The sequence below is a fragment of the Bidens hawaiensis genome, unplaced genomic scaffold (assembly GCF_021521415.1).
Source record: "Bidens hawaiensis isolate Kalapana, Puna unplaced genomic scaffold, B.hawaiensis_p1.1 tig00026851_1, whole genome shotgun sequence".
Taxonomy (NCBI): domain Eukaryota; kingdom Viridiplantae; phylum Streptophyta; class Magnoliopsida; order Asterales; family Asteraceae; genus Bidens; species Bidens hawaiensis.
The window spans coordinates 108433-127722 of NW_027494324.1; the positions used below are offsets into that span (position 1 = coordinate 108433).

At 36.8% G+C, this 19290-nt stretch overlaps 2 protein-coding genes, 1 long non-coding RNA gene and 1 pseudogene across 3 annotated transcripts; 2 read left to right on the top strand and 2 right to left on the bottom strand.

The window, feature by feature from the left end:
• On the top strand, positions 1–3377 carry LOC143574120 (tubulin beta-2 chain-like). The gene is made up of 3 exons (XM_077058827.1): positions 1–409; positions 1554–1823; positions 2695–3377. The coding sequence occupies exons 1-3, from the start codon at positions 16–18 to the stop codon at positions 3375–3377; spliced, it is 1347 nt and encodes a 448-aa protein (XP_076914942.1). The 5' UTR covers positions 1–15.
• Positions 3378–4721: 1344 nt separating this feature from the next.
• On the bottom strand, positions 4722–6985 carry LOC143574139 (pentatricopeptide repeat-containing protein At2g01510, mitochondrial pseudogene; annotated as a pseudogene).
• A 6075-nt stretch (positions 6986–13060) lies between these two features.
• On the bottom strand, positions 13061–14989 carry LOC143574140 (uncharacterized). Its single transcript, XR_013142538.1, has 3 exons — positions 14224–14989; positions 13276–13435; positions 13061–13176 (listed from the first exon to the last, which is right to left on the bottom strand). It is a non-coding gene; the product is annotated as an uncharacterized LOC143574140 (long non-coding RNA).
• Positions 14990–17361: 2372 nt separating this feature from the next.
• LOC143574130 (putative glutathione peroxidase 8) lies at positions 17362–18891 on the top strand. The gene is made up of 6 exons (XM_077058836.1): positions 17362–17391; positions 17772–17848; positions 17921–17982; positions 18059–18177; positions 18548–18715; positions 18830–18891. Exons 1-6 carry the CDS (start codon positions 17362–17364, stop codon positions 18854–18856), a joined length of 483 nt encoding a protein of 160 aa, XP_076914951.1. The 3' UTR covers positions 18857–18891.
• The last annotated feature ends 399 nt before the right edge of the window (positions 18892–19290 follow it).

Consider the following 19290-nt stretch of genomic DNA (forward strand, 5'->3'; position numbering starts at 1 on the left):
AACCCTAACAAAACCATGAGAGAAATCCTGCATATTCAAGGCGGCCAATGCGGCAACCAGATCGGAGCCAAGTTCTGGGAAGTCGTGTGCGCCGAGCACGGCATCGACTCCACCGGCCGTTACAACGGCGACCAAGACCTTCAGCTCGAGCGCGTCAACGTCTACTACAACGAAGCCAGTTGCGGAAGGTTCGTTCCACGCGCCATCCTCATGGACCTTGAACCAGGCACCATGGACAGCGTCCGGTCCGGTCCCTGCGGTCAGATCTTCCGTCCGGATAACTTCGTGTTCGGGCAGTCCGGTGCCGGGAATAATTGGGCGAAAGGTCATTATACGGAAGGAGCGGAGTTAATTGACTCTGTGCTGGATGTTGTGCGTAAGGAAGCTGAGAATTGTGATTGTCTTCAAGGTTATCATTATCTTATTTTTGCAATTTAAGTTAATTAGTGAGTGTTTTTTTGGTTATTTGATTAGATCTATTTGATTAGGTTTTGAACTAAGCACTTAATGCGGAAAAATATCAGATATTGGTCAAGGACCGATATTGAGATATCGGTAATTTTAATATCATGTAAAATTCATATATGTAGAAATTTAACACTAATAATCAGTATAGTCTCCTACCGTTAACGAATTAACCTTTAGCAAATTGCAAAATACTAACTATCTTAGCAAGTAAGAATTGATTAAGACTTAAAACAATAACATTGAACACTAAAAGTTGATAATCAAGACTTAAAACACTGATATCGGGGATATCGGTGATATATCGGTCAAATATTAGTCCAATATCGGTCAATATCGTGATATTATCGGTCGCCAAGGGACCGACGGCAGATATATCGGTGATATATTGGCGATATCGACTGCATAGGTTTTGAACTGATGAAATGAAATTAGTGTATTGATTGATTTTGATGCTGTTACGATTTTAGGATCAGAAAGCTAGGGTTTATTAAGTACAGTTATAGTGTGGTTGAACTTAGAGATCAGAGCCTGGTATCACAATTAGCGTCTGTTGATTTGTGCATTTGCAGTTATCGTCCATAGATTCATAGAATTTTAGTTTTTGCAGTGTTGGCGATTAATCGCCAATTGGTATGCTACCGATTTGATTTCACCTACTCAACAAATCGGTAGTCGGTCAAAGTTGGTCCAAATAAGCCCAAATCGGTCGAATTTCGGTCAAAATTGGTAAACAAGTGTCGGTTGAATTGATAAAAAAAATTGAAGTATTTGGAAAATATACTTATTAATCCAGTTCTGATTAATAAGTTTAAAAAATTATATATAAAATTTTGAAACTTTTTGTATGTATATGTACATAATTTTGAAAGTTACATATAGATTCCAATCCGATCGATCGCTAGTCGGTACCCCATCGCCCGACTAGTGCCTAAGGAGTTCTACAACACTGCTAAGTAATCGTTTGATATTCAAAGCTGTGTAGATTGTTTAATTAATTAACCTCAGAAACTATGAGTTCCTTACATATGAATACTTAAGTGTATGAACTATGAACTGAGTGTTACATCTTGTGTTATGTGTAACAGGATTTCAGGTATGTCATTCACTGGGTGGTGGCACAGGGTCTGGGATGGGGACTTTGCTGATATCCAAGGTGAGGGAGGAGTATCCAGACCGGATGATGCTCACTTTCTCGGTTTTCCCATCACCGAAGGTGTCCGACACAGTGGTCGAGCCCTACAATGCAACCTTATCGGTGCATCAACTGGTTGAGAATGCAGATGAGTGCATGGTTCTTGACAATGAGGCTCTCTATGATATCTGCTTCCGTACACTCAAGCTCACTACTCCCAGCTGTAAGTTCATCTTGTCCATATGGTTTATGATTCAATATTAACCGTACTTGTTTCTGATGTTTCTAAATAATTAGGCATCTAGATAAGCTCATTTTCCTTCTGGTTTTTGTTAGTTGGACACATAGGATTATTATTAGTTTATTACAATTGTTGTTGTTATGCTATTAAAGTGTGGTGTAAGTTAAGAATACAGTTGGGATTGGCTTTTGGGTTAGTCAGATTTCTACTTGGTTATGTACTGAGTCAAATCATAGTGTTGTAGTTTTCAAGTCATGTGGGTGCCCATGTCATGTGATTCCCAATCTAAGCAAAAATTCTCTTTTTTTTTTATTATTTTTGGTGGGCATTAACACAGTTGTCAAGTTCAGCTTTCACGTGTTTGGTTTCTTGATATTACACGAAATATAAAAAGATAAACTTTTTTAATAAATGTAGTAAAAAAATAATGAAATCCTTCATTATCATAGGATGATTTGGATCTGATTGTCAGGTTTTCTGTTCATATTTGCCAATCAAGAAGGGATAAAATGTTACAGATCTGTCTCAATGAGCATTTAAGAATCACTTTTATGATAGCAAACAGTTTGGCAAAGTTTGGATGATTCATGATTGTATGTAATTTGAAGACATGGGTCCATGATTTTATAATAAAAATAAATAATTTATATGTTACAACTATCACTTTTTCTTCTCAACAGACAACAGTACATGGGTCAGATAATAGTATGAATTTAAAGACTTCATGTGGTTTTGTTCTCCATGAATTATAAAGATTTCATGGGATATGAATTTTAGCCATCCAAGTTACATATTTGTTTATATAAACATATGATATGATTTATAAGCCATTGTTTTTGTGACTTTTATACAGTTGGAGATTTGAACCACTTAATCTCTGCCACCATGAGTGGTGTCACGTGCTGCCTCCGCTTCCCGGGTCAACTAAACTCAGACCTTCGCAAGCTTGCGGTCAACCTAATCCCATTCCCCCGGCTCCACTTCTTTATGGTTGGGTTTGCACCCTTGACCTCTCGTGGGTCCCAGCAATACCGTGCCCTAACTGTACCCGAGCTCACCCAACAAATGTGGGACGCCAAGAACATGATGTGTGCCGCCGACCCCCGTCATGGCCGCTACCTGACCGCCTCGGCCATGTTCCGTGGCAAAATGAGCACCAAAGAGGTGGATGAGCAAATGATCAATGTGCAGAACAAGAACTCGTCTTACTTTGTCGAGTGGATCCCGAACAATGTGAAGTCAACCGTTTGTGACATTCCACCAACGGGTCTGAAAATGGCGTCTACGTTTATTGGAAACTCGACTTCGATTCAGGAAATGTTTAGGCGTGTGAGCGAGCAGTTTACCGCGATGTTTAGAAGGAAGGCTTTCTTGCATTGGTACACGGGTGAAGGAATGGATGAGATGGAGTTCACAGAAGCTGAAAGTAACATGAATGATCTGGTTTCTGAGTATCAACAGTACCAAGATGCAACTGCTGATGAGGAGGGCGAGTACGAGGAAGAGGAAGAGGGTGATTACGAGGAAGAAGCTTAGAATAAAATGTGCCATGTTTGCCTATTAGGTTAAGGTTTGTGTCTAGCCGTCTAGGTATATGCTTTGTGGGATTTGGTTGGTTGATTAAGTGAATAAGTGTATGAGTTTCCATAGAGTGATGTCTTGTATGTTGGTGTGCTAATGAATTGATTGTTGACTACAATATTATATCAATGCTTTGGTATTTCAAATTTATTTGAATTTTTATGAGATACAAAAAATATATATCATGTTTAAATAATGATAAGAACTACAATTTGAATGTATTTCTTGAACTTATGTTTCTGGCCCCATTTATAATAACAGTCAAGAATATAACCACATGATTATTTGTAAATGTAAAATTCTTTGACCATTACTACCTAGAAGCAATTATATAATACATTGTTTCCCATGAAAAAGAAACTGCAAGAATAATTTGGACCGTTAGATGAAGCTGAGAAGAAATCTAGACCATTCAAAGTTGTTGAAAAGCTTCTAGAAGCAGAAGTTAGAGGCGGTTTCTCCCACCAGTTAAACTTTGAGAAAATGGAGCAAAAGTTCAAGCTGGCTACTTGCTATCAAGAATAATGCATTGTATCTTAATCCTGAAAATGTGGTTTGTGTTGAATTGCTTTATCATACTTACATCATAAAAGTGGTCATCAAACATATCTATTATATTTGGCAGTTTTAAAGGACTTGCTTACTATAGATATGAAGAAGCACGGAATCGAACTGGTAGTCCGAATCTATGTTTCCCCAAGTGTGATTGTATTTACTGCCCGATGAGATCAGATTCCAGCTAATTCCTTGCAAAACAGGACACCGTGAGTCTCTTTACGGGAAGGACAAGATGGGGGGTCTTCCCGTAACCACCATCCGGCGTGAGAATAAGTACTGTACTGTGTGTAATAAAGTACGAATACAAGTAAATTGCTCTGATTACGTGAGAGTGAATGAATACCTCATGGAGATGATTCGAGTATTTATAGCCGGGGGTAGCCGGTGCGGTTCGGTTATTAACATGTTAACTGATAATAGCCTATCGAACTTAAGCTCTGTTAGCACTAACCGTATTAACCTATGTTTGGTTAGCTGGTTTCTATGTGAAAATCTCTAATCTGTTCCTAACCAGTTTCTTTACAGTTCGGTTCTGGTATCTGTTTGGTTAACCGCTTATGATTTGCAACTCTAACTACCTCAAGGAAAATTAAAAACTATCTGTTTGTGTCTTTATAGATATGTATATTTTAGAAGGGGGAAAAAAAAGAAACAGACATGTTTATGAAGCGTGTTAAGCGCTAACAATTGATTACCTAAGCAATAAGACCATATGGCTATACTTTGTATCTATGTCCAACTCTTTGATCAACCAAAAGTACACCATTAACAACTGATACATGGAAAGAATAAAATATTTGACAAAGGGATCATACCTCAGTTTGACCTTATGTATCCATCAACAAAAGTCAATACTCACAGGATCCATCACCAAAGGTCCTTACATGAGCAAGATCCTCCTACAAAGTGATGAAACCGATTCGAATCCCTCAGCACAATGTCACAACCAACGACTTTCGAAACAAACTTCATAAACATATGACAATCACCACAGACCCTGATATTCTTCAAAATCCTAACCACACGTCTTCCTCCGGGCTTCTTCATCAACGCGTAAGCAAGAGCCAACTTCTCACTATGATAACATATTGACTCAACCTTTTCGTCATCACCAACATCATGCAGCACGAGATTCTTGTTTGGAACAAATCCAGCTTTCAATACCTTCCTTATAATCCTATTCAACTCCCGATAAATATCATCTGACTCTGCGTGAACCCGATCCTCCGCCACAAATTTATGCACTTTTCCATCAATTTCCACCCAACTAAAAGCAGCAAACTTCTTAATATTATTACTCTTCATAAGAGACCTCATTACTGCAACATCTTTCCATCTTCCATTAGCAGCATAGATATTGGAAAGAGTAATATACGGTTCAGAATTATTCGGGTCCAACTCAAACAGATGTTTTGCAGCCATCTCTCCATGTTTAACGTCACCATTAAGTTTACAAACCGACAAAAGGGTTGACCAAATCAGACTATCGGGTTTGTAAGGCATACCCTTTATTAGTTCAACAGCTTTTTCCACACGACCGGAACGCCCAAGAAGATTGATCAGGCACGCGTAATGATCTGAAGTCGGTGTGATTCCATATTTTGTCATTGAGTGGAAATAATATTCTCCTTTCTCGGTTAGTCCTTCGTGTATGCAAGCCGAAAGAACACCAACAAAGGTGATACTATCTGGCTTTATTAACTTTATATCATTATTCAACATTTGTTCATAAAGTGTTAGTGCCTCTAAATCTTTACCATTTTGGGCATACCCTAAAATCATGGAATTCCAAGAAACCGTTGATTTCGCATGTATTGTGTTGAAGATCTTTCGGGCTTCATTCGGTTCGCCACATTTTGAATACATGTCAACAAGCGCACTAGACACAAGAGTGTCATGGTCAACTCCCATGTTGACTGACTTTCCATGAATTGTTTGACCATGAAACAAAGAAGCTAACCGAGCGCACGAACTCACCACGCTTGAAATTGTGAACTTGTCGGGCTTAACGTTTGTTGTTAACATATCATTAAACAACATTAACGCGTCCTCTTCCAGCCCGTTTCGAACATGACCTGCCATCATTTCTGTCCACAAAATCATGTCTTTTTTCTCACACTCTTCAAAAAGGTTACGCGCCTCGCGTATTCGCCCCGTTTGAAAAAACGCACCGAGAACGTTCGAAACCGTGACAACGTCCGGATTAACACCCGACAACTTCATCTCCGAAAACATGTCTAAAGCTTTTTCAGGCAACCCATTGTTCACATATCCCGAAATCATCAAGTTCCAAGAAACAACATTTCTGCATGACATTCGATCAAACAACCAACGCGCAGCATCACTCTCGCCACACTTCGCATACAAATCAGCCAAAGCATTGCAAACGAATCCATTCGACATCAACCCACATGCTACAATCTTTCCATGAACTTCCTTCCCATGCTCCAAATCCAATACTCGCGAACACGCATTCACAACACTCACATAAGTATGCCCAGTAACCTCAACTCTCTCTTTAACCATTTTACCAAACACTTCCAACGCGGCTCTTGCCCGACCTTTTGTAGCCAAACCGGCAATCACGGTATTGTACGAAACCGAATCCGGACATGGGATGGTGCTAAAAAGCCCCTGCAAGTCATCTGCAGACCCCATTTTGGAGTAAGCTTTCAACATAGCGTTGTAAGTGAAAACATCTCTTTGCGGCATTTGATCGAACAGGTTGTGTGCGTCCGAAAGTTTGCCAGAGTTAATATATACATGAAGAAGACGGTTGTGGATAAAGGTGGTGGTGGGTTCGAAGAGACTGTGTTCCATGTGGGATTGTAAGCGTTTGGCTTGATGGGCGTCTGAGAGGCGAAGGCAATCAAGAACGAGACGAGTGTAGGCTTCAGGGTTGGCATGATGATTGTGTCGATAAAGGGAGTCGATAGCTTCTTTAAGCTTGTGTTTTGGATGCATTTAGAGCTGCTTTATGCATTGATGAATCCAATTTCGCAGCTTTCTTTCTCCGAGTTTGAAAGATTTAAGAAATGTTAAGTTCGGGTTTGGGTCCGTCAATGGAGAACCAAGTTTGATTTTTCTGGTGGTAGAGGCTTGGGTTCTTCGGTTCGGTGGAGACGTAAGTTTGATCCTTACCGGTGGCACTATGGGTGGATATTTGTAATGGAGGATTTGAGCTACGCCTTACGAGGTTATCAGTTCGAATCCCGAGCTCACTCGGATTTTAGTCTCGCTGTGTGTTACTCCGGAGATTTCTGCTCTTTTGGTGGCACAATTACTGTCAAGGTTTAGCCAGTGATATGGTTTCCTAAGGGAACGCCCAAGCCAAACTCTGAAGCCAGCGTGGGCCATTTTAGTCTCGCTGTGTGTTACGTCGGAGAGTTCTGCTCTTTTGGTGGCACAATGAATGTCAAGGTTTAGCCAATGGTATGGTTTCCTAAGGGAACGCCCAAGCCAAACTCTGAAGCCAGCGTGGGCCATTTTAGTCTCGTTGTGTGTTACGCCAGAGAGTTCTGCTCGGCACAATGACTGTCAAGGTTTAGCCAGTGGTATGGTTTCCTAAGGGAACACCCAAGCCAAACTCTGAAGTCAGCGTAAGCCCGGTTAAAGGCAACATAGCCTGGCCGAAATGGGGCAACGGGACTCTCAAAATTTGGGGTTTGAACCTGGATCTACATTAAAAAACTAAAGGTTTCCTACCGCTACACCATGCTAAAAAGGCACTTAATATAATTAATATATGATTTTTAAGCAAACAAATAAAAAGATGGCCAATCAATTTGCGTTGTTAAAACCATCTAGTCTTCGACCAAAATCCAAATCAAAATAATCATTAGGCTTCAGCTAGACTATTGCCCATCTAGTCTTCTTTTCACTTGACTCAACAATTCCGAATATACCACTATTAATGTGTTTTCTAGTTCTAAATTTCTAATGTAATGATCATTTGTGTTGAAATTGTAATTTTGTTACATACATATTGTATTTTTATTATGTGTGTGACATTCGTCAATTTCGGGTCTTGTTTGTATTCGCTTTTGTATTTGTTTATTATGTAAACCGACCCGATTTGTAAACCGAAGCTTATGTTATAATCAAAATGATGGATTTATGTTACAATATTGTTTCACACTTGTTGGGTCTTGAAAACATCCTATTTTTATTTATTTATTTATTTATGTTTTTGTTGTTTTGTGTTTTTGTCTTGATCCATTTTGCATGAAAACTCTTGTGTCTCACACACATATTTGACTACCAACATTACCTTATATATACACCACCTTTCCTCTTCATTTTCCCTCGCTACAACTCCAAAAAAAAAAAAAACTCTCTCAAACATCAAAGATTCAAGGTTATCTTCTTAAGTGTTCTTGAAGGATTTTGGTCTTTCATCTTAATTAGTTTATGTAGCCTTATTAATACTTGTTTATGGTTGTGCAACATATATATAATATACACCCCTTGTTTACCTTTGGTAGTTACTTCTCCGATTCCGGTCGGTGAGGTTTCGGACCCCATAAGGCAAGGCTTCATGGAGGACTTCGTGTCCTTGATATATATACATCTATATAACTTGTTCATACATATTAATCTTGCTTATTTTAGTTTGTTGGTCATGTTTACAAGTTCTATGGTTATGGGTTTTTAAAAGTCTATGCTTCGGTTTAACCGTAAATAGCTCTAAACCGTAAACCGAACTTTGTTACTAGTCTTGTTTGTTTAAACATACTTAGTGTTAGATCTAAGTTTCTAAAATCATTTTTACAAATTCTATGGTTATGGGTTTTTAAAAGTCTATGCTTCGGTTTAACCGTAAATAGCTCTAAACCGTAAACCGAACTTTGTTACTAGTCTTGTTTGTTTAAACATACTTAGTGTTAGATCTAAGTTTCTAAAATCATTTTTACAAATTCTATGGTTATGGGTTTGTAGAATCTTACCTCGGTCTTAACCCGAAACACGATCCGAACCGAAAACCGAACTTTTGTTTAAAGACTTTATTGTTAACTTTTGGTATTTTTTTATTTGTACATTATTATACAAGTTCTTTAGTGTTTGGACATGTGGAAACCATCTATGAACTTGTTGTGAGATGGAAACCGAACCAAACCGATTCTTGCTCGCTTAAGACACACAAGTGTGTTTTTTTAGCCATCAAGACTTGTATATTTCTTTAAAAATAGTTACAAATTGATTTTTAAATATTTTTTTAAGTACTTGGAAATGTTGGATCCAACTTGATCTCATAACAAAGTTTGGACCGACAAAACCGAACACTCGCTCAACGTGCGTTGTTAGTTCTAAAACAATGGAACTACATACTTGGTTAAGTCTTATTAAATTTTATTGAGTTATCTCATAACATTCAATATTTTGGAAAGTTGACTTTGGGTTTGACCAATTATCAAGACCCGAACCGACAACCCGAACACTCGATAAAAAAAACCCCGTTTTAGTATCTTTATTCCAAAGGGACTTGCATTCTTGCATTTTACCCACCTTATTACTTAACATAGGTTGAGTAAATATTAAGGTTAGATACTTTAACCCGGTTTCGAGCAAACTTACATTTTTAAAGGGTTATTATTATAAATTCTTAAATAGTCACATTTTAAACCTTGAACTTTAATTATTTACATTTCTCAACATTTATTTGTTTAAAGACCTTCAAGACAACCTTTCTAAATTCAAGACTTCTTTTCTTTTTAGGCATTGCGCGTTAAACTCGTCGTTCCGACAAATCTCCAAATTATCATCTTTCAAGTTTACCACTTGAAGGTGAGTACTTCATACCCTATTTTCCATCTTTTATTTTGGGGGTGACATTTCATACTTATTCAACAAAATGCTTTATATTTGAATCTTAAACCACAAACGTAGTTGTATACTTTACCTAAATAATTGTTCGATTTGGTGTTCTATGCTTATATGCCTATGTGTTTATCGCTTTTGGTTGGTGGAATTATAAAATCCTAGACTATTTGGCATCCCCTTATAGCAAGGTGTCGTTAACGTAATGCAATTAACGATAACTATAAAATCCTAGACTATTTGACATCCCCTTATAGCTAGGTGTCGCTAATGTGTTTAGCGATATCTATTTATTCAAATTACCACTTTTATTTATCGTTTCGTATGCAAGTTTTGTGGCTATCTTTATTATATACTAATATGATTAAACTTATGAATTGCTCACCGACCTTTGTGTTGACAAACTTTATTTTATGAAATGTTGCAGGTTTGCATCTTGGTTGATTCATGATTGTGAAGAAAATGACATCAAAGACCTTAGGATATTAGTAAAAATGAACAATATCAATTTGCCATATTTTGTGATATCTTGTTTATGGTTTTTTTATGGATAATTGTTATGTGACATTTTCGATGTTGTGAAATGAAATGAGTTTATTAAATACTGTCACTTTAATTAGTGTCATGTGCTTATGGACAATCGTTACACCTCGGCATGTTCCGCCGCCTTTGGTCGGGGTGTGACAATGTGACTCTATCCGAAAAATTTATCGCCAAATAATCAGTGTTTTAAAAACCGGTACGTACCGGCCGGTTGAACTTGTTATACCGGATTTTGGTAAGGCAACCAGTATTTATAGCCCAGAAAAAGAATAACCCGAACTAACCCAAACCCAAGAAAAGACTAACCCAAAACCCAAACCGAAGTAATTTGGGTTGGTTCTTGGGTTTGATTTATGATTTTCGGGTCAACCTGAATAAACTTTGAGTTTTGAAATTAAACCAAATGCATTTTTAGGGATAATCGACTAATGTCATTCCACCAATTATGGATCGACTGCTAATTATGAATTTATATTTCCGTTTATGATTATTAGCAACTGTAATCGGACAACCAAATCAAGCCTGCTTGAAGACGACTATGGTTGATGTTTGTTTACTCTTTTTTTTTAAACGTTGCAATCAAAGAATAATATATATGTTTTAATTTTAGATTATAGTTTTTAAATTATATTTTATCTTCTGTTTTTGTTGTTTTCTAGAATACTCGATTCGAAAAAAACCTAACTGAAAAACCATGAGAGATTTAAGCTAGGTTTTAAGTCAAGATTTAAAACTTTGAAACCCGAAAAAAAAAAAATCCGAAGAAGACCCAAATTAAAACAATTAGCTTAGCATTGCTAATCATTGTAATTTGTTTGTTGTATATAATTAAACTCAAAAAATAAAAAGGTTGTTTCGTTTAATTAATTTGACCCACCTTTCCTGTTGTGGCATGTCTGCAGATACTAAGAGATATTATTCTATTCTTGCTACCTAATTAAATGACATTACCCACCCTTCCTCATAAATATTTCTGTTCTTATATTTACTACAAACAAAAACAAGCATTCACTTCTCACTTCTCATCTTCATCTTCATCTTCATCTTCATCATTGTGACATGGCATTGACTACTCAGGTACGCACGTAAGATCCGCAACTAGGGTCGAAATCAAACGACCTTAATGTGTTCCGTACGTTCACTCTTCTCACTAGTACATGAATATTTTTCTTTATTTCTTTTGATTCGATCGGTATTTTTTTTATGGTTTGGAGCGATCGAAAAGCAAAAACGCCTTGCTTATTTATTTTCTGGCAACTCAATCCGTTGATTTGTGTTGTACGGAAGATCTCCGAGTGGTGGGGCGGCGGAGCAAACAACTCCGGCCGGCCACTTTTATTCTTTAACTAGTAGCTATTTTTTTAAAATTAAAATCACTTTAGTTTCTGACATCAAATTAGTATTAATTTATTTATGTATTTTAAATCTATTGCGTAGCATAAGCTCGTGGTGGAGCTAGTTGAGATGAACGACTCGACCAAAGTGTTTTCTGCGATATCTGGTAGGGCTGAGCATGGTTCGGTTTGATTCGGTTTTTAGGTGAAACCGAAACCGAAAAGTCGGTTTTCCAAATACACAAACCGTTCGGCTTTCGTTTTTTCGGTTTTTTTGGTTTCGGTTTGGTTATAATCGTTTTTTTTGTGTGTGTGCAGGCATTGCAAAAAAATTCCAAAAAATGAAAAATGCACATTATATTCAATACACAAAAATAGGCATTTGTTACGTGAAACCAAACAAATACAAACTTATAAGAGTACTAGAGTTTAAAATTCAACAAAGTTCTTAATCCAAAAATACTAAAAGTTTAGTTCCAATCTTCATTTTTCATCTTATTCATCTTCAAAGCTTACTCTCAATCATCATCATCTTCATAATCTTCATCACCATCAACGGTAGAACCTTTTGGTGTTTTGTTTCCGATCATAACATTTAAAAAAACACACATAATTGTATTAATATTTAAGTAAAAACACATATCGGTTCGGTTTTTAAAAAATGGAAAACCAAACCGAAACCGAAAATTCGGTTTTTCAAAAAAACAAAAAATTAACCGTCGGTTAATGCTTTGGTTCGGTTTTTTCAGTTAATTCGATTTCGATTCGGTTAATTCGGTTTCGTGCTCACCACTAATATCTTGGCATCAAGGGAATAAGTTCCATGGCTGTCGACATGGAACAGAAAAGGTTGATGGTGCTTGGTAAGATGAATGCATCTCACGTGACATCCAAGCTCAAGAAGTGGCGCCTTAAGATGCTTTATTACGGTGTCAGAAAGCTTCCCCAGCCACAGCAATAGCCATCCGATCCTCCTCTTCCTCTGTTGGTGACGGAGCCAGAGCCACAACCAGAGCCAGGTCAACTGTACCATACCCATACCCAGTTTTGATGTTTTGTCTTTTAACTAATACACAATTCGATTTATAGTGAGTTTGTTTGGGGATATCTATGTATCATTTGATTATGCAAACCGCATTCAATTGTTTGAAAGGTGGTGTAAGGGAAACTGGCTCCAAATATAGTTGTATGCCTAAAGACAAAAAAAATATGTGTATATTTTATTTCAGACTCACCAACCCTACAAGAAAACTAAACATTTGCAACATAATAAAACTAGTTTTATACCCGTCCGGTGAACGGGCATTTTAATGCCATAACGCCACCACTATATTGAATTGCTATTTAGAACTCTACTACTAATTATTAACATAGCATGTTATAACTGCTTACAAAAGATTAAAACCATATACTCTGCAATTTGGCACTCCAATTTGCCAAAGATTTGTTTCACTGAACTTGTTATTACACATGCTTCTAGTGACAGCTCTCCATTTGGCCCACTCTGAGAGTGAAAGAAACATTGTTTATGTTGTAATAACTTAAAACAAATGATTAAATGCATAAGTAAAAGCTAATGCACTATTTAAAAGATATAATACCTTGGCCCACTTACATTCTCATTGCATGGTGTATGTAATCCAGGTGCTTGTCTGTCCATAGGCAAAATGGTGTGCAGTTGAACACTTCTAATACTTCATTTACAATTGGAATAACAACGTGTTCATATAATTCCTTTTGCTGAGCTGTAGGACCAAAAACCTGCCATAAATTTTTAAAAGTTATAATTAGAACCATAGTTGCTTGTCTTAAAAGTAGGCATCATCAACCATAAGCAGGTGACTCGTACACTGAACTGTTAAGCTACTAAGTTTATTGTTTTGGATTTCTAATACTCCACTCATCCAAAATCGATGGAATGAATAGCAGTGTTCATGAAGTGAGTGAATAGTACCTTGGGACCAAGAGCAAACATATCAAAGAAATAAAAATTTGTGGGGTACTATATAACAGCATGATTATGTGAAATATGACGAAACAACATTAATAGCTGGAACAAATAATAATGGTAAAGGTACTATTAGTAATCCACAACATGAAGAGAAACATACAAGTACAAAAGGTAAAAAGATTCAATAGCCTTTTATACCACCATTCTTCGGTGGTTAGGTATAGAATGCTAAATAAAAAAAATATTATGTATGTAGATTAATCAAATAATGTAAAATTACTAACCTCTAGCAATCACTTAAAAGGATTTGACTTTTAAAAATAGAAAAGAAAACTTTTACTTATAAGGCAGCTATAAACATTTTATTATAATTAAAGCCAAGGTCCATTACAGAATAACCATAATTTTTCTTTGTACTTATCATATACCATACATGTGTTCCATTGTCTAGAACTGTAGTTGCTGTAAACTGGCACTCAGCTTTATCAGTTTCATGAAAGTCAAAATATTTCTATATAGCTGCAGTTACATGTTTTTATTCACAACAAACTAACAGACATTTAGTAACAAATGCACTTATATGATGAATATCCCATACCAGTGGTGTTAGCTGTGATTATGGCAGTCCCAAACTGAATAATAGCTTGAAAAGTAGGGACCGTGATGCAACTGCATAAAATACATATATATAAATTATTTTACTGTGGTTATGAGTCTTAGCATTTTAAAGAAACAAAGAATGGAGAAATTTATAGAAAGAACAACTTACATTCAAGACATCCAATAATTTTACCTGTATCAAAATATTTAAACAATAAGTTGCTCATTTTCGACCCATACCCGATATAACACTTGATCTGTTTCAATCTTGAATAATGCTTATAACGAAAGTACCTGTCCACTCGACAAAAATTAACAGGCCGGCAACAAAATATGACCCGTTTGCAAGCAATGGCAGAACAACCTATCTGGACATTATATATAGAAAATATCTGGGAAGGTGTATGCATTAAAAATAGATTTTAGGTTTGACTCATATGACCCGTTTGAAATAATTCACAGCCCAAACCTACCGATTTAAAATCAAACGGTTTAATACTTCCACCTCACTATCAAGATGTTACCTGAAATCCGAGTTTGAAGAAGTTTTAATAGTATGTGTGTGTGTGTGAAAGTTTACCTAAAACCAATACGTAATATGTAATGTACCTGAGGCGAGATATGCTTACCTATGATGCTCATTCATATGCATCTGCTGCTCACAGCATGAACTGTTGAAAAAGATACAGCATAATTAATTAATGAAGAATCCAATTTCAAAATGAACTTTTGAAATTAAAATGAGTAAGAAGTTTTAAGTTATAATAAGATCAATTCAAAAGGTATTCCATGAAATACTTTAAGCAGACAGGGCAAATACAGTCGTGACATTGTAGAGTAGGGCATCAAACAATTCAATGTGAAAATTTCAAAAACCACATCACTGCAAATGGGTCAAACAGACATTACCGTGTTTGTGTTTCTAGAATGTAAAATCCAAATCAGCTTCTATCAATCTTCCTCTTCCGATTTTGCAGAGAGAAATGGAATTACGGATATAGCCACATGTTTTTCTCTTACCTTCATTGATTCTGATGTAACCTAAGAACAAACAACAAAAAAATAGTCATTCAGGTGTCACAAAAAAGAAAACTAATACAATTATAAAAATCCGTATGTATTTCAATTTTAAAGCGAATATTATACTGTCCTTCAAAGTTATTTTGACCAAAAATAAAACATAACTTATGGCAATTAGGCACAGCTATTACTCACAAATGCTCACCTCAATGTTTGCATCCCAAACATGATCTTTGGCTGTAACCATTCCCGAATCCCCGTTAACCGAAAGGGTATTGATGTCATTATATTGTTAATGATTCTTCAAAACAGCTAATCCAAGCCTGAGCCATTAATGGCTCTTCAAACTCCATCTTCCTCTAAGAGGTTAACCTGATCTTGCAATATATGTAAATCAATTCACAGTCCCCGTGTATGAACTGCAACAATACCATAATAATAGGTAATTTCAACTGCGATTACCTATATGTGAGTAGACACCATGGCCGAACAATTAGAAAGTACTCCATTCCTTCAATTGAAAGTAAAACTCAAAATTAGGGCAAAATTTGAAACGCAAATAATTGAAATAATTACTCACAAATTATTTTCACCGGCAACGTTGTATTGGGCGAAAGAAACTACACAGACGAAGGAACAAACAGGATCGGCAACTTTGAACTTGAAGGTCTTGACTCGAGAAAGCAATCGGCTAACTGGAATCGCGGTGGTAAAATCTCCAACCCTAGAGAGCTCGGTGCCAAACACATAGCTAGCAGCGACGGTGAAGAAAAGATTTGAATGGAGATCAGTGGTGGTAATATAGGACCAGTTATCCGCAGCGGGATGAAATTAACATACAACTACTCGTAACTTCTCCTTCTAGAAGCATTTTCTTGATCGGGCAGTTAAGATGCATCCAAACCGCAGCTATTTGCACCGGGATAAAACCGGCTAAAACCGGTTTATAAACCGAACCGAACCGACGTGACCAGGTCGACCTATCTTGTGTCTAAACCGGCTTATAAACCGAACCGGTTTGAGTCAAACCGGTTTTGACCAGCCGTTGACCAAACCGGTTCGGTTTGGGTTTAAAACAGGTTTTGTACACCTCTAGCTAGTATCAACAAACCACCAATACATTTACAATTTCTCCAAGCACCAACAAAACATGCATGCCACCCGAATACAACCTATACTTAAAATTAAAATTAAACGCACATCACCTCTTTCACGTCAGGCTCAACCATTTTTCTATATTCTTCACCCACAAGAAACTCATTGTTTTTATTCCGCCAATCATGCTACCTATGCAAGCCTGTTTCCTTTCGAATATCACTTCTTCCTTGTTTTCCATATGCACCAAATTGTTGTACAAATCGCGACATAGGCTCAGCAAGTTTCTAAGTTCAGAGATCTCATCCGGCGCATATGGTGCTCTCGACCAACCCCATTGCCCGCATAATTCCCATACGTACATTAATAGACGGCCGGAAACTTTGCACCCTTTATTAGTCTCAAGTTCGAGCAATAACGGGAACCAAGCATAAAAAGTGGAATCCCCATGCCACCTCTCAAGCCAAAAAAAAAGGTATTGTTTCCACTCTTTACCTCACGCCTCAACACAGTAGATAGATCCACCCCCGGTTCTGTCAAGTCGCCAAAAATCTTAATTATATGTGTCCATGGACCCACCAAGGAAATTTTTACCGGAACAACCACGATCTATCCGTGTGATGTAAAGACCATATAATTTTTCTCAACAATGGATATTTCTCACTTAAATCTCCACCACCATTTTTCTAGCACGACGATATTTGTTTCGCGTAACGAGCCCATTCCCAACCCACCCTTATTCACCGGAGCCACTACTTTTTGTCAAGCAAACCGATTAATTTTCGCCGCCTCCTCCTCCTCCTTCGACCCACCCCAAACAAAGGACCCTCCGAATTCTTCCGGGGCCTTTTATAAAAGTGATTCTTTTAATTATTTAGGCCTCTACAAACTCAATACTACTTATTTTGTGATATTTTAAAATAAAATATTATATGCTTTTTTGGTGACAAATACCAATTACCAAAGGGCAAGTGCAGTTGGCTGAAAAAAAAGTCTATCTTCCTTCTTTAGTCAATCGGCCATGGCGTCCATCTATGATTTTACAGTCAAGGTAAACTATGTGCTCTCCAGTCGTTAAAAAGATTTACTTTTTAATGTTTAAAGATCAATACCCATTGATAAAGGATTGATTTTGGAAACAAATATTGGATTTGGGATTTGAAGCTCCCGGTTTGACTTTTCAGGTCAACTAGCTTAAATTTTAAGCTGAAGTTTGTTAGCGTGAACGCTTTAATAACTCATGAAAATGTTGTCACTTGAATTAAAAAATAACAATGACTGAATGCAGAAGAAAGTGGTGTAAATTTTACAACAAATCCATAACATATTTGCATATAAAATGTAACAAGTTTGACCTGGAAAGTCAAAATTGTTATATAGTTAATAAGAATGCCCCTTTTGATTGTTAGCCTTTTTTATCTATATACGCAGGATGCTAATGGAAACATTGTTGAGCTTAGCATCTACAAAGGCAAAGTCCTACTTGTAGTCAATGTTGCTTCCAAATGGTATGATTCATTTTTCTTATACTTTGTATGATCATGGAATCTTGTTTATAAAATGGTGAAGCTTTGTGGCAGCGGGTTGACCAGTTCAAATTACACCGAGTTGAATCAACTCTATGCAAGATACAAAGATCAAGGTTCGGTTTTTTGATGACGGCTTGTTTGATTCTTGTTATAAGAATGTGAGTTTGAAGAGTTTGATGCATGATGTAGGTTTGGAAATCTTGGCATTCCCGTGTAACCAATTTGGGGATGAGGAGCCCGGGAGTAACGAGCAGATTTTAGATTTTGTTTGCACTCGATTCAAATCCGAGTTCCCTGTCTTTGATAAGGTAATTAGTGATTAACATGTGAATTAATATACTTACATATATTCTTCGATATATATTAATATAAGAAAATTACTGTTTGCGTCCATGTGGTTTTAGGACGGAGACACAATGAGTCCCCGAAAAAGATTTTGAACTGATTGAGTCCCCGTGGTTTCAAAAACGAACAATTTGAGTCCTGTGGTTTCAGTAAAATGAAAGTTTACCCTGAAAGTTAAGTAATGGCAGGGACACGAGTGGTTCGTTTCTGAAACCACGGGGTCTCAACCAGTTCAAAAAAATTTTCGGGGACTCATTGTGTCTCCACCTTAAAACCACAGGGACACAAACAGTAATTTTCTCTATTAATATAGATTTCAATTCCTTTTGATAGATTGAAGTGAATGGTGACGATGCTGCACCAGTATATAAGTTCTTGAAGTCGGGAAAACGAGGGATCTTTGGGGACGATATTCAATGGAACTTTGCCAAATTTTTGGTTGGAAAAGACGGGCAGCCTGCTGGGCGTTATTACCCGACGACTTCACCTCTCACAATTGAGGTAAAAAAACAACCTCGTTTTATAAAATCAGCTCTAACGGTTTTTGTGCAATTGTTATGGTGTGCAATTGCTTTCTGTCTCTCTCTTAAAGCTATGAACTTGATTATTATGCAGAGAGATGTGCAGAAACTTGTGGAATAGATTCATGAAAAGGTTCCCTTTTCGTAAGGTTAACAACTTAATATGCAATGATCAATATGCTGCTTGTACTAGATTTGATGTTAGTTTGAAAGACTTAATAGCATCATGAAAAGTTGTTTCTTTTTTTGCTGCAAATTATGGATAACTTGAAAGACATGTTTATGCACATCTAGTCATATACATTATATGAAAATCATAGTCTTGCTTTTTTTTTCCTTAATGTTTAAGAACAACTTTGATCATTGTGGAATAATGTTGCAGAACTGTAAATAAACTTGCAACTTTTATTAGAACCATTAAACATTGGATCAATCCCCTCAACTTCACATGTAATAAAAAAGGATAACAAAAATTAAACAAGGTGCAACAACTATGAAGGTAAAATATTTATATACAAATTACACATATATAACACATACAATTACAAATGGTAA

Coding starts and splice junctions, on each gene's coding strand:
- LOC143574120 (XM_077058827.1), top strand. CDS start 16: ATGAGAGAAATCCTGCATATTCAAGGCGGCCAATGCGGCAACCAGATC. Junction 410..1,553: donor GAATTGTGATTGTCTTCAAG/GTTATCATTATC, acceptor TATGTGTAACAG/GATTTCAGGTATGTCATTCA. Junction 1,824..2,694: donor CAAGCTCACTACTCCCAGCT/GTAAGTTCATCT, acceptor ACTTTTATACAG/TTGGAGATTTGAACCACTTA.
- LOC143574130 (XM_077058836.1), top strand. CDS start 17,362: ATGGCGTCCATCTATGATTTTACAGTCAAG. Junction 17,983..18,058: donor TGCAAGATACAAAGATCAAG/GTTCGGTTTTTT, acceptor TGCATGATGTAG/GTTTGGAAATCTTGGCATTC. Junction 18,716..18,829: donor CTTCACCTCTCACAATTGAG/GTAAAAAAACAA, acceptor ATTATTATGCAG/AGAGATGTGCAGAAACTTGT.